General features: G+C 36.9%; 1 protein-coding gene across 1 annotated transcript; it reads right to left on the bottom strand.

Moving 5' to 3' along the window:
• Positions 1 to 1051: 1051 nt before the first annotated feature.
• Positions 1052 to 2233, bottom strand: LOC146914962 (replication protein A 70 kDa DNA-binding subunit A-like). The gene is made up of 6 exons (XM_085721184.1): positions 2084 to 2233; positions 1767 to 2007; positions 1558 to 1611; positions 1312 to 1451; positions 1153 to 1235; positions 1052 to 1058 (listed from the first exon to the last, which is right to left on the bottom strand). The coding sequence occupies exons 1-6, from the start codon at positions 2231 to 2233 to the stop codon at positions 1052 to 1054; spliced, it is 675 nt and encodes a 224-aa protein (XP_085577310.1).
• Between the last annotated feature and the right edge of the window lie 11626 nt (positions 2234 to 13859).

The following is a 13859-nucleotide window of genomic DNA, read 5'->3' as shown; positions in this document are numbered from 1 at the left end:
ATTTTATAGTTCAACAAAAAAAATGGAAATTGGACTATTCGAAACCTTCATATATCAAAAGAGAGATACACATCAATTACTACTTACACCAATATACAAATAAAATTTAAAACACCATCTAAATTTTTTTGACAAATTGACATATTGATCGAACCAACACCTGTAAAACATGTTGTGTAACTTGTTTTATTTTGGAGAGAGACACCTGGCTTTTGAAACAAATATGAATAATGTCTCTGCTTGTAAAGTTATAAGAAATGCAAGTAACATGATAGTGTTCCTCCGAGACAAATTAATAAGCGTGCTTACTATTAAATAATCCTTGTATGTTAATAAATGACCAACTGACTTATTTTTTGTTGTCTACCTTTTTCGATAGCGATGGATTTACTCAATGGAAATTGTTATTAATTATAATAACATGTGTAAGGACAATATAAATGTGCCTTTGTTCTAATTTTCATAAAAAATGATTGAAGACAAAACTAACAAATCATGCATATGGAATTAATAGAAGAAGATGATGGAACAACAAAAAATATAGGAGCAATTACAACATAAATACAATATAACCAAATTAAATAGTTAAGATACAATACACATAATTACAAAGCTACATGACAATTATACAAATTAAAAGTTCATCTGCCAGTACACAAAGTCACAACCACAACAACTGAGGGCACAACACATTTGTCTATCGCTGTAAAATGCAAAAAAACAAAATGACCATATGCTGTGGAGACTGGTTCCCCAAAAAACACGATGAAAAGAACACACACCGTAAGCTCTGATTATATCCAAAACCTAGAATACTCAGAAGGCAATCCAAGTAGATGCTGAAAAACAAAAACACACAACAAACATTAGGACACAACGCAAATAGATATTCAAAAGCAAAAACTTAAGAACAATCGACCACAACAGACCAAATCAGATATAACCCATTAAGAACACAAACAAATATCAAACCAAAAATTCAACAAAAGATTGAACAGCTCGTCAAGAAAAAATAGAAATTTAGCTGCAATGTTGTATCAAAGTAATCAATCTACAATCTACAATCAAAGTACAACAAAGTACAACAATTACACATACAAATGTGTATCAAAATTTAGGATGCAACAAAATAACACAAATCATGCTTCATACGTTTCTCTGAAAGCAACAACCTCAGGGACATCCGGATTAACTAAAAGTCTTGTAGTATTCTTAACATTCTGCAAAGTTGGCTTCTCTGCATCAAATAAATATCCATGTAAACTACATATCACAATCGAAGACAACGAATTAGCCCCACACATAAAACACACCTCTAAAAATTTTCACTTTAGCAAATTGCACGACAACAACAGGTAATCCGTCAACCCCTTTAGACATGAGTCTATTCCAAGATGCAGCATAATCACCAAAAAACACGCATTCAATCTTGCCAATGGGGACATAGATAACTCAGTCAATATATAGAAATATAAGATACAAAAACTCTATATCAAACAACAATAAATAATCACTTGTGATCAGTTATCTCAAAGACAACCATCCTAGTGATATTACCGTCCCTCACATACTCCCTCTCTTCAGACACAACAGTAACCAATCCTATAACATCTACATCACAAACACCAGTTTCAAAACCAATAGCCAACAACAAAAACAGTGAATATGATTGCATCATAAATTCAAGACATGAAAATGTTAAGGAATGAAATGTAAATTTTTAAAACATATAAGCATATCAACTAAGAATTCATACTCCACCGTACGATTGGAAACATCGACAATGGAGCTGAAAGATAACCCATACATTGGAATCAATGAGCTTGTGCATGGATGTAATTTGGTAGTCATCTGAAAAACCATCTTGTATGGATGCATAGCTGCACGATATGACCCAGAACTGGGGGCAACAAAGAAGAATGATATCTTGTATACCTCACCTTCCTTCAACCTCCGTCCAAACACATAAATGAGATGTTTTTTAACAGTTGCTTGAACCTTACAACCCTAGACAATCAAACACCACACAATTGTTAAGTACAAAACCAGTAAAATATTATAAAGAGGAGTCATCGTCGAATACCATTTCATCTAAGAGAACCATCTCAAGTGAATTAGCTTGATCCAGCTTCAAGAAAGTTGGAACCTCCCAAAGTCGAACCACTCTAACCTTGATCCTCCATGTCAGTCGACCAAGAACAATCTCAGAAACTGAATCAAGTGACTTATCCATGCTACCTTTGAAGCTTGTCAATTTATCAAAGGTATGAAGATGAATTTGGGAATGCAATCAAACTGAACGCACAAACAAATTAAATAGAGGGTCGGAAGCAAAACACCCAACAACAAAACAAAAATACAATTAGCACAAGAATACAAACCCACAACAGCCAGAAAATAAATCTAACCCCACCACCAATAAATAATGGATTTGTACGCAAGGGTCACCAGAAAATCTGTCAAAGCAAAAACCCTTTATCTGAAAAATCCAAATTAAATTCCTGCACAATCCGTATCAACATCAGGAACACGCAATAAACCATGCAACGAAGTCTTCCCACAACAACTTTTGAATAATTCATCAAATAACGACGGAGAAGATGAAAAATAACGACCCACCACAAAATGGGATCTTACGAATTTAAACCCTCCTACAGTTTGAGTACTCACGGAACAGTGAAGCTCGCTATGTTAAGATTATAGATGGGATATCTAAAAAAAACACTACTAGAGTGTTTGGTTGTGCGTTTGGTTTAAGAAACTGTGCGTTTAGACTCCTTTTTGTCGTGGAAACAAGAAATACACATCTACCGCCTCTTTGGTGTGAAAACAAACACATGCTACAACATCATGTCAATTTGCATTTGAAGATGATTAAATGTTTAGAATGAATCAAGTAATTTTTTTGAATTTTGCTCTTCCCCCGGCACAAAACACTCACACCCAGCTCATCTGACGCATTTACCCATGTATTACTTAAGTAACGCTGCGCTACTTAACTCACGCATCGTGAGTTAAGTCACAGCATGAGTTAAGTCACACAGAGTTACTGTTTTCGTACAAAACGCATCAGTCCATACTCCAAGCACCATTTTCTTTCCCTCCACCTTCAAATACCCAAAAAATGCGAATTTTTGGGTCAAAATCCTCATCCCAAATCATTGCAAATCTTCAGGAAGAAAGTTTATACGCTCATCAAGCACCAAATATCCGGTATTGTATCATCAAAACTCATCTCATTTTGGTGGTTTTTGTGCTCGGTTCGTCTGTTTTTCGTATGCAGTAGGGTTTGGTGCGCAAGTTAACTTGCGCAGGTGTTAAAGGATGCGTGACTTAAGTCATGCAGGAGTTAATGTGTTGCGTGACTTAAGTCACGCCACTGTACATTCCTATTTTTTGAATTTTTTGCGCCACTTTTGTTTTTGGTTAGCTTGTTGCATAAGTGATTTATTTATTCTTCCTTTGTAATTTTTTTATTCAATAGATATATAGTGAGATGGTTGACAATGTCGTGGGTGATGACGTTGAACCGAAACTGGAAAAAAATGAAGCTTCCGGCGATGCTTCCGGCGATGTCAAACCAACTGTTAATGTGAAACCGTTTAAAGTCAATATTCCATTTCAAGCTGGCATTGGTAAAATTGAAGAACCTAAACTGGTACCTATAGGTATTGTTTGCGAAGGTCGCGACACCGCCTCATTTTTTACAACAAATGGAAGATGGAAAGAGCGAGGCAAGTTACTTGATTGGGTTCGTCGACAAGGGGTAAGGGCCGGATTTAGTGTTTGTATAGATAAATCGTTATAAAAAGGTCGTACTTAACGATGCAATGTGAAAGGAGTGGGATATACAAGCCACCTAAGACAAGGAAGAAACCGAACCTTGAAGGCATCAGCTCAAGGAAATGTAATTGTTCGTTTAGGTTGAAAGGTTTCTTTGATAATGATACAAATGATTGGTGGATTGCAATGCTTTGTGGAATACACAACCATGACTTGGATGAAAAGTTATCTGGACACCTTATTACGGGTAGACTTAGTGCCTTGGAATATTCTCAAGCAATTTGAAGCAAAATAACAAAGAAAGTGTGACAACTATCAAGCAAGTGTACAATGTGCAAACAAGATGGCGCAAGGGGGAAAGAGGTAACAAGACGGAGTTGGAATACTTGATTTCTCAACACTTTTCATTATATTTTTGTGAAGTGAAACATGTCTGAAGATGCACAAGATCGAGTTAAACTTGAAGTTTGTTATGTAGATGTGAAAAAGAGGGCTTGATTGACTGTAAACCCCACCGACAAGTTGGACTAGTTGAAGGCATTACTTGACGACTTCTTTATCCATATTGGTTGAAATCATAGAACACGTGATGTGATAGTAAATGTGTCAGGCGTGGACTTGGGGGAGGATAAGGAAGAGGACTTCTGGAAGACCGTGTATTTTCCACAACTTCTCAAAGATGATAGCGACGTTGATTACATGTTTAGGTTAATGGTTGAGAATAACACTTTGTATCTTTTTGTTCGATCCGTTGAAGTGTAGTATTTATTTAAACGTAACAGTGTAATTTTTTCCGAATTTGTGTCCGTATTGTTGATTTTTAATGAATTTGTGTTTATGTAATTTAACGATGAATTTGGGTCATTTTGACCGTTTATGTGAGATTATGTAATTTTTGAAATTTATGGACAAATTTGTGTAATTTGGATCGTTTATGTGTCATTAAGTGTGTTTAAGTGATTACGGGTCATTACCGGCGAATTTGTGAAATTTGAACTATTTGGATCGTTATGTGTGATTATGTGATTGTGAGAAAAACAATGTTTTTGTGTAATTTTGATTGATTATGTCGTATTATCTGATAATCATGTAAAACTGGCGTAATTCGGTTCAATTATGAGCGTGTAAAGATTACGGATCATTAGTGACACACTTTGCATTGAATGCATATCAGTACAACATTTAATGTTGTACATATATATCAATAGAGCGTGAGTTAACTCACGCATGTGTTAACACTTTGCGTGAGTTAACTCACGCATTTTTTTACACGTGCATGTTAAGTGTCGCAATGTTAGTTAACTAACACATAGTTTTATAATTGCGTTAGTTAACTAACGCAGGTGCATTTTAGACATGACTGTTGGCCGCGAGTGTTTTGTGTAGGGGGAAGAGCAAAAATCATTTTTTTTTGGGTAGAATGAAGCAAATTGATTGGTAGTAGTGTGAACCTTATATCCAACGGAAGTCCATATCGAAACATAATCCATGTAAATTACTTTTAGTCAAGTTTAATTATACATACTTTTTTAATCTATATTTAGTCACTCATTTACCGATTTAAGTAAAAGTGGCCACATATGCTTAATCCTTAAAGAGAAATGATATTTGTACAACCACTTTGTGACAACTTTTTGACAACTTTATCTCTCATATTCACATTATGTTTTAATTCTCTCTCTTTCTTTTTCTTTCTACATTGTTTTTGACCAATGAAAAGTGAGAAAAAAGTTGTCACAAAAGTTGTTTAAAATGGTTGTTCAAATATCACTACTCATCCTTAAATCATCAAATTATAACAATCTATACCTTCACAATTTTCTTTTAAAAAAAAAAACTTGTGGAAAACATAATAAAAGGTGTGTGGACCCAAATATCGTTTCAAGTGACGTGGAAATAGTTTGGCGCAAATATGGAGGTAAGCGGAAGACAGAGTATGCAAGTGAACTGAACCATGAAACCTACATAAAAAGAGAGACGATGAATGATGCATCGCAACTATTTTTTCCTTCAACTTAATATTTACTTTATTATTTTTTTGAATGGAAAGATATTTTCATTAACCAGATTTTGGCAATAAATCAAATGCCACAACCTCAGAGATACAAGGTGGATCCTCTTCAATCCAAACAACATCTGAATTAGGCGTTCAAGCAAATTTAGCTAAATAATGAGCGGCTTGATTCGCTACACACCTTACATGAGTAAAACTAATATTAATAAAACTAGGATATAACTTGGAGCATTCCTCTGCAATTGTATCCAAGTAGGGCGAGACATGTTTGTTTGTGAGAGCCTAGATCACATTACTAGAGTTGGATTCAGCCTGTAGAGAAAAAAATAAGCAGTCCCTAGCAAATTCCAAACCTTTCAACATAGCCATCGCTTCCGCAACATTAGAGTCTGGGAAATTGGCAAACACCAGCTAGCAGCTGCTACCAGCCCATCTGCATCTCGAATAACAACAACTATACCCCACTTTCCTTGCTCTGATGGACCTGCAACATCGACATTTAGCTTGTAATAACCCACAGGAGGATGACACCATCTAATATTTGAGTTCGGCATTGGGATAGGTTGGTTCTGGGTCTTCAAATAATCTCTTATTTCTTGTCCACCAAATCTCATAACATATAGCCATAACCAATTGAATCACATTTTTTCTTCATGGATAATGACATGTTTTAGCCATTCAAGGAAGCTTTTAGGTGAATCATCATTGTACCTGAATTTGACACCTAACGGGGATGCAAACCATACCGATATTGCCCATTCACATTCCATAAATAAATGCTCCACAGTTTCATTCTTCTCGTCACAAAAACAACATAAAGGACTACAACTAACCCCTCTTTTAAATAGAGACATTCTAACCGAAATTCGGTCATGTAAAATTCACCACGCTAGATGAATGTGTCTCGGTATAGTCCTTACTTTCCACAATTTCGACCAAACTTTATTATGTTGAGGCAAAATTGATTGATTAGATTGTTGTACCTCTTTCTTGTGCTTAAGAAATTTACAAGCTAACTTTACAGAGAACTCACCATCCTTATTTTCCCACCACACAAATTTGTCTGTTTGAGCACTCGAGATGGGAATTTGAACTATTTGTTGTGCTTCAAATAGGAGAAAAATATCATTCACAAGCTGCACATTCCACTCACCATAATCCTCATTTATCAAATCAGCAACTAGTTCGACCTCACAGTTAGTGGGTTTTACAGACCATACTTTATGCCCATGTTGGTATGGAAGCCATTTATCATTCCAAATATGAATATCACGGCCATTACCTACCCGCCACACTCCGGCATGATCAATTACTTCTTGTCGAGCTTGTAGAATGCTTCTCCAAGTATAACTTGGGTTGAAACCTAACGATGCTTGAAGGAACGAGTTTCTCGGAAAGTATCTACCTTTTAAACAAATACTTAATAATGTCTCATCATTTTGTAAAATCCTCCATCCTTGTTTAGCCAATATAGCAAGATTAAATTCTCTTAACGTGCGAAAACCCATACCTCCAGCCTTCTTGTCCTTACAAAGGTTATTCCAAGCTATCCAGTGCATCTTCCGCTCCCCTTTCTTGCTACCCCACCAAAATTTAGAGATCATGCTCTCAATGTGGTCACATAAGCTATCCGGTATTTTGAAACAACTCATTATATATGTAGGAATAACTTGAACCACTGCTTTAATGAGAATCTCCCTCGCTGCAAATGACATGAAATTTCCTTTCCACCCTTTCAGTTTCTTCCACACCCTATCTTGGACAAAACTAAAAACTTGTTGTTTTGACCTACCTACAAAGGTCGGTAAACCCAAGTATTTCGAGTGACATTCAACAGCCTTAACCTTCATCCATCCTTAGAACAATAATTTTTTTTCTTCATTGACATTTCGGCTGAATGAAATTTCAGATTTGTCCAAATTGATAAGTTGTCCTGAAGCTGTCTGATATCCCATCATGTTTATAAACAAAAAAAACTAAGTTTTTTCATTTATTTATTAAATAATTAATATATCCGATTTATATATAGGTCAAATATATTAGTTATTCAATAAATCTAAAAAGATATTTTTTTGTTTATAAATGTGACCAGAAAAAATACATTAATTGATTTTTAATGTACTTGAACACATATATATATTTATTTATTATGTCACAAGTTATCACATCATTAACTTTGTCTGTATTTTTCTCTTTTGATGTTTACCAAACAAGTTATCACATCATTAACTTTGTCTGTATTTTTCTCTTTTGATGTTTACCAAACAAATATGTTCCATTTTCTTTATAGGTTAGTATTTTTTTTCGAATCTCTAAAAAAAAAAAAGAAGAGTTTAATTTAAAAGAAAATAAGCACAAAAAATTAAATATTAAAAAATTAGTTTTGTAATGAATGTGGAATTTGAATCATAATCTTTTCTTAGTTCCATTGTTGTCTTGAGTATTGGAGTGCTATCGTACATGCATGCATCTTTTGTCCCACCGTGAAGATTCATCGTCACTGTACCAGAACATCTTTTGTCACTGTAATATCCCGCCTGACAATATCGGTATATTACCCGTTGACCGTGTCAGATGAATTTAATTCAAGGGAAGTAAGTTATTGGAAATATTTTATGACATGTCAGCTATTTACGGGAAAAGTATCAGTGTCGGATTTAACCCGTTTAAAGGAAAGGGCAGTTTGGTAATTTCACAATTAAAGGATATTTATATGATATTAACACCAAAATATCTATTTTTCCTTATCCCTTTCTCTCTCTTAAGTTGTTGGAAGAAATTTTCTCCTCCTTCTCTCTATCATTCACGCCCTCTCTCTGTCTTTCTTTTCTCCAATCCTTCTCAAATCCTCCTCCTTCCATGGCAAAAATATTCTCTTGTTCCCTTAAGATTTATTAAGTTTAAGGAAGGTGGGTTTTGGTTTAATACTCTCCTTTTTCTCTCTAGAAAACTCATACCACCTCTTCCTCTCTTTATCAACCTTTCAAGTTGCTTAAGTGATGAATCAAGCTTGGATGTATCATTTTTGTTAGCAAGGAACAACTATGGCTTTGGATTTAAGGCTTTAAGGTTGCTATGGAAATTCTAGGGTTAGGGTTTGGAGTGGTAGTGGATCCATTGGAGACTTATGCATGAAGATTCATCAAGAATGGTATTTGATTATGGAAGCTAGGGTTTTGTTTGATTAGGCATGGAAGCTTATGATGAAACATGTAGCATGGAGCTGTGAATATGAAGTGTTGATGCTTTAAAACTTGATGATCAAGAGCAAATCGTTAGGTGAGTTCCATAGTTAGTTTCCCATCCCTTTGGGATTATGTTAAGCCTTGTTAATCAATATGAAACATATGATAAATCTAGGGTTTTAAGTATATGTTTAGTTACCCCTTTTATGTCATGTTTCCAATACAAGTGAATACTTGTTCCAAGACTACTTTGCAAGTTCTTTATGGTCCATAGAGTCAATATATGCCTTGGGAAGCTTTGTTTTGAGGATTTTGGGACAAAGACATATTTTTATGCAGGGCTGAGCTGCATCAACTCGCCACGGCGAGTAAAGAGCTCGCCATTGCGAGCAAGAAGGCCGGAAGGGGGTGGCTGCACGCCACCAGCTCGCCACGGCGAGTTCAAGGCGAGCAAACAGTGGCTGCTGCCCTGTTTTCTCGTCTCGCCTTTTTGTCGTGTTCCGGTTCGGCTTTCATTCATGTATGCTTTTATACTTATAAACCCCTCAAAACAAGACTCCAAGGCATATGTTTTTAAATGTTGCATCGAAAGCAAATCAAGTATTTATTTATATTGGAAAGCATGACATATGAGGGAAGTGTTCGTTTCATGAATGGGGTAGCAAGATATTCATTAATCAAGGTGAAAACTAGAGCCTCGACATAGTAGTTGAGAACTAGCAAGTTTAGCAAGCAATCCTAGGATGTTAAGACACGAAGTATATTATAATCGCACATGATTAAGAATGATAGAACAAGTATGTTAAGATGTGGATCAGATAGTTTATCTATCCACCATGATTAGGTATGTATATGAACAAGTAAGAGTTTACCATTAATCGGTTCGATTAAGGTTCCGAGGTAAACAATCAAGTATGTACATGTTTAATTTATGTATACGACAAGACCATGACTAATAAGTAGGTGACATGTCTCTTGCTATCCACATCAGGGGGATACAAGAGGTTCTCGATCTAAGGGGAACGATTCAAGCCGTAAGGGACCCGCATGTCACTGAAATTAACAAGACGTAGGTGCTCGTGTCTCTTGTTATCCACGCCAGGGGGATACGGGAGGTTCTCGACCTAAGGGGAACGGTTTAAGCCGCAAGGGACCCGCACGACACCGAGGGAGTCCGATGTACGTACATCGGTCATGTATGGGATTGTACTCGGGGTTACTCCACCCGGGACTCTCCGTAAAATGAACCAAGATAATGATTGTTTGTTCAACGCTAACATAATAATGAACTTATGCACGATCATGTAGATTATGTTTATGTTTATGCAAGCATGATTACAAGTATGTATAAGCTAAGAGCATAGATGCTACAAGCAAGTACAAGGCATGGAATAGAGCAAGTAAAGAACATGATACCGATGACGATCCTAAGTTTCCCCTAATCGTTCGGATTAGAATCGTGCCATGATTATGTTATGTTTAGGCCTTGATACGTAGATTGTATTCTTGGCAATGCGGTTTTAGGTTCCCTCTCGACCGCCATGACACGTATAGGAAGTGAAACCTATAACAAGTGAGATAAGCCTATGACGGATCTAGCGGGCACTACCGTCTAGGAGACATGACCACACACATATAATCAACCGTCAGGTTGTAATGTAGACACGTGGTGACCGTAGGTTTCCCCTGAGGTTACCTATAGCCTAGGATTTAGGGGAACTCACTGAGACATTATGTCTCATCCCAATCCTTATTTGTTTCAGATAAACAGGTTGGATGGCAAGCTAGTAGCCGAATGGATGTTTCAACAAGTGATCGTTCGTACCCGCAGCAGGATGTTATGGACTTCAAGGATGTATTTTATTATACTTTAGAAAAGATGAGTAGTATATCTTTGTACGAACGCATGTTGTTGTAAATAATATTCATTCGAAAATTTATTGTTGTATATTTTAATGTATCCAGTACTAAATTCAACGCACGTGCTAGACTTTCTAGATACGTCTAGTATGGGTGTTACAGTCACCGTTGCCTCTCATCCATCCTCACCGGAGATCAAGATCATTTTTTTATTTTTTTTTAAAAATGATAACATTTGAAAAGATATAGAAACGAAAGTGATATCGAAAGATCCAACCAAATTTCTTAATATGTTCTCTTTCTCACTCTCAAAAGCACTATTTCAATTAGGAAGTCATTGAAAATCAGCAATATTGTTGGATAAAAAAAAATAGAGAGATATAATACTGTTGGAGAGAGATAATGGATGTGTTTGGATCTTTGAGAAGGTTCACAATTAATTTTGAATTCAACTAAAGCATGATAGATGACAACTTCAGTTGAAAAAACTGATTTTATCCCACTACAACTTCCAAACGGCAATGAAAACCATTTTCCACACACCATTTGAGCCCCTTAGCCATTGTTTTGATTTTACTTTATCTTTATATTGAATTTGTAAGCGTTAAGAACATGAGTCCCAACTTTTGTAATAATTTTATTTCTCATACTCACATTATATTTTTATTTTATTTATCTATTGTTTTGATTTATATTTATATTTTATTTATCTTTTGTTATAATTTTATTTATATTTTTGGAGAGATGATGGGAGGATTGCTACGTCTCAAGAGGATATGTGTATCGTGGCACAGGGTTATTTTGAGCAACTATTTGCTGCGAATGCAGGTGTGCATGAATCGGTGCTGGATTTGATGAGTCAGTGTGTGTCGATGGATGACAATATAATGCTTACAACACCTATTACAAAAGAAGAATTGAGTCAAGCCCTTTTTCAGATGCAACAGGACAAGTCCCCAGGTCCAGATGGTTTTAATCCGGCATTTTATCAGAGATTTTGGCATGTGTGTGGTGATGATATTTTTCATGCAGTGGTTTCTTGGTTGGATCGCGGTTACTTCCCTTCAAACCTTTCAGAAACAAATATATGTTTGATTCCGAAGTGCGAAGACCCGGAAAGTATGAAAGATCTTAGGCCTATATCTCTTTGTAATGTGTTGTATAAGATGGTGTCGAAGTTGCTCGCTAATCGACTGAAACGATGTTTGGATAAATGTGTGTCAGAAGAGCAGTCAGCGTTTGTTGAGGGCCGCTCTATATTGGACAACGCGTTAATTGCTACCGAAATAATCCACTCAATGAAGAGGAAGACGAAGGGATGGCGAGGGGAATTGACTCTCAAGATTGATATTAGCAAGGCTTATGATCGAGTGGATTGGGGGTTTCTTCGTGGTGTGCTTATGCGAATGGGGTTCGGTGAGAAATGGATCCAATGGATGATGATGTGTGTTAGTTCTGTTACTTATTCGGTGTTTATGAACTTTGACAGGGTGGGGCCTATTGTACCCGGCCGAGGGTTGCGCCAAGGCTATTAATAGAGGTGATATTCATGGGGTACAAGTATGTCACGGCGCACCAGTGGTGTCCCATCTGTTGTTTGCAGACGATTGTTTCTTGTTTTGCAGGGCCAATGTGGTGGAAGCACAACGTTTACTCACTATTCTTAAAACTTATGAGGTAGCATCTGGACAAGAAATCAACTTATCTAAGTCTGAGGTGTTTTTCAGTCGCAACATGAGTGAGGCGGCGCAGAGGGATTTGTCACACATTATTGGTGTCCGACATGTGATGGGTACTGGAAAGTACTTGGGGTTACCTTCGATGATTGGTAGAGATAAGAGGTCAGGTTTTTCTTTTATCAAGGATCGTATTTGGAAACGAATAAATGCATGGAGGGGACGAGCATTATCGAAGGCAGGAAAAGAAGTTATGATCAAAATCTATGTTACAATCTATTCCAGCATACATAATGAGTATTTATCTTTTGCCGAATTCAATTATAGATGATATTGAAAAGATGATCAATGCGTTTTGGTGGGGAGGAAGGAGTAACAACCGAGGGATTAAATGGATGGCATGGGAACGTGTGGCATGCCCCAAAGAATTTGGTGGAATGGGGTTTCGAAATTTCAAAGCTTTTAATCTTGCTATGGTAGCTAAGCAAGGATGGAGCTTTCTGTCTAAACCTGAATCGCTGGTTGCTAGAGTTTTTAAATCAAGGTACTTTCCGCGTTCCTCGTTCTTGGGTGCTACACTCGGACATAACCCGAGCTTTGCTTGGCGGAGTATTTGGAATTCGCGTCAGTTACTTTTATATGGATGTAGGTGGACAATTGGAAATGGGCAGCACGTCAGCGTGATGAATGAACCATGGGTTCGAGGTGGTCATGGTAGCTGGGTTCAATCCCCACAAAGTCATGGTGTGCATAGTTTGCGTGTGTCTGATTTGATAGTTGACGAGGAGCGTGTTTGGGATAATGATAAGCTTGAATCTCTGTTTCCAGATGATATGGTGCAAGCTATTCTCGACACACCACTCTTTGCAGAAGTTTAGAATGATAAAATAGTGTGGATGATGGAGCGTAACGGGAGGTATACTGTTAAGACTGGTTATAAACTTACTATGATTGAGTTGTTACATACTGATCGGTTCCATGTTGAAGGAGAGTGGCATAGAATTTGGAACGTGAATTCCCCTCACAAAGCACGTAATTTGTTATGGAGGATTTGCAGAGGGTGTGTTCCAACGCGTCTCTGACTACTATCACGGAATGTACAATGTGAGGTGATATATCCCTGTTGTGATATGGATGTTGAGGATGATTGGCATGCTTTTGTGGGTTGTACGGTGGCGCGTGAGAGTTGGTATTGGGCAGACCTTTCGACTGTGCTGCAACCGCGAGTTGAAATTGTAAGCAGTTTGGCAGATTTTGTTTTTGATATATGTCGTTCCGAAAACCGAGACATTGCTGGTCGGGTGGCTTCACTTCTTTGGCAAATTTGGGTTGCACGTAATG

This window comes from Medicago sativa, chromosome 6 (assembly GCF_051527215.1).
Source record: "Medicago sativa cultivar Bolivia chromosome 6, Bolivia_mono, whole genome shotgun sequence".
Lineage (NCBI taxonomy): Eukaryota > Viridiplantae > Streptophyta > Magnoliopsida > Fabales > Fabaceae > Medicago > Medicago sativa.
Note: the sequence above shows the minus strand (reverse complement) of the source record. Positions and strands in the feature narration are given on the sequence as shown.

Bases quoted from the DNA above. Each gene is read 5' to 3' on its own strand.
- LOC146914962 (XM_085721184.1), bottom strand. From the start codon at position 2,233: ATGGATAAGTCACTTGATTCAGTTTCTGAGATTGTTCTTGGTCGACTG. The intron at 2,008-2,083 runs GTATTCGACGAT...TTGATTGTCTAG, and splicing joins TGGTTCTCTTAGATGAAATG to GGTTGTAAGGTTCAAGCAAC. The intron at 1,452-1,557 runs GTAATATCACTA...ATATTGACTGAG, and splicing joins GAGGGAGTATGTGAGGGACG to TTATCTATGTCCCCATTGGC.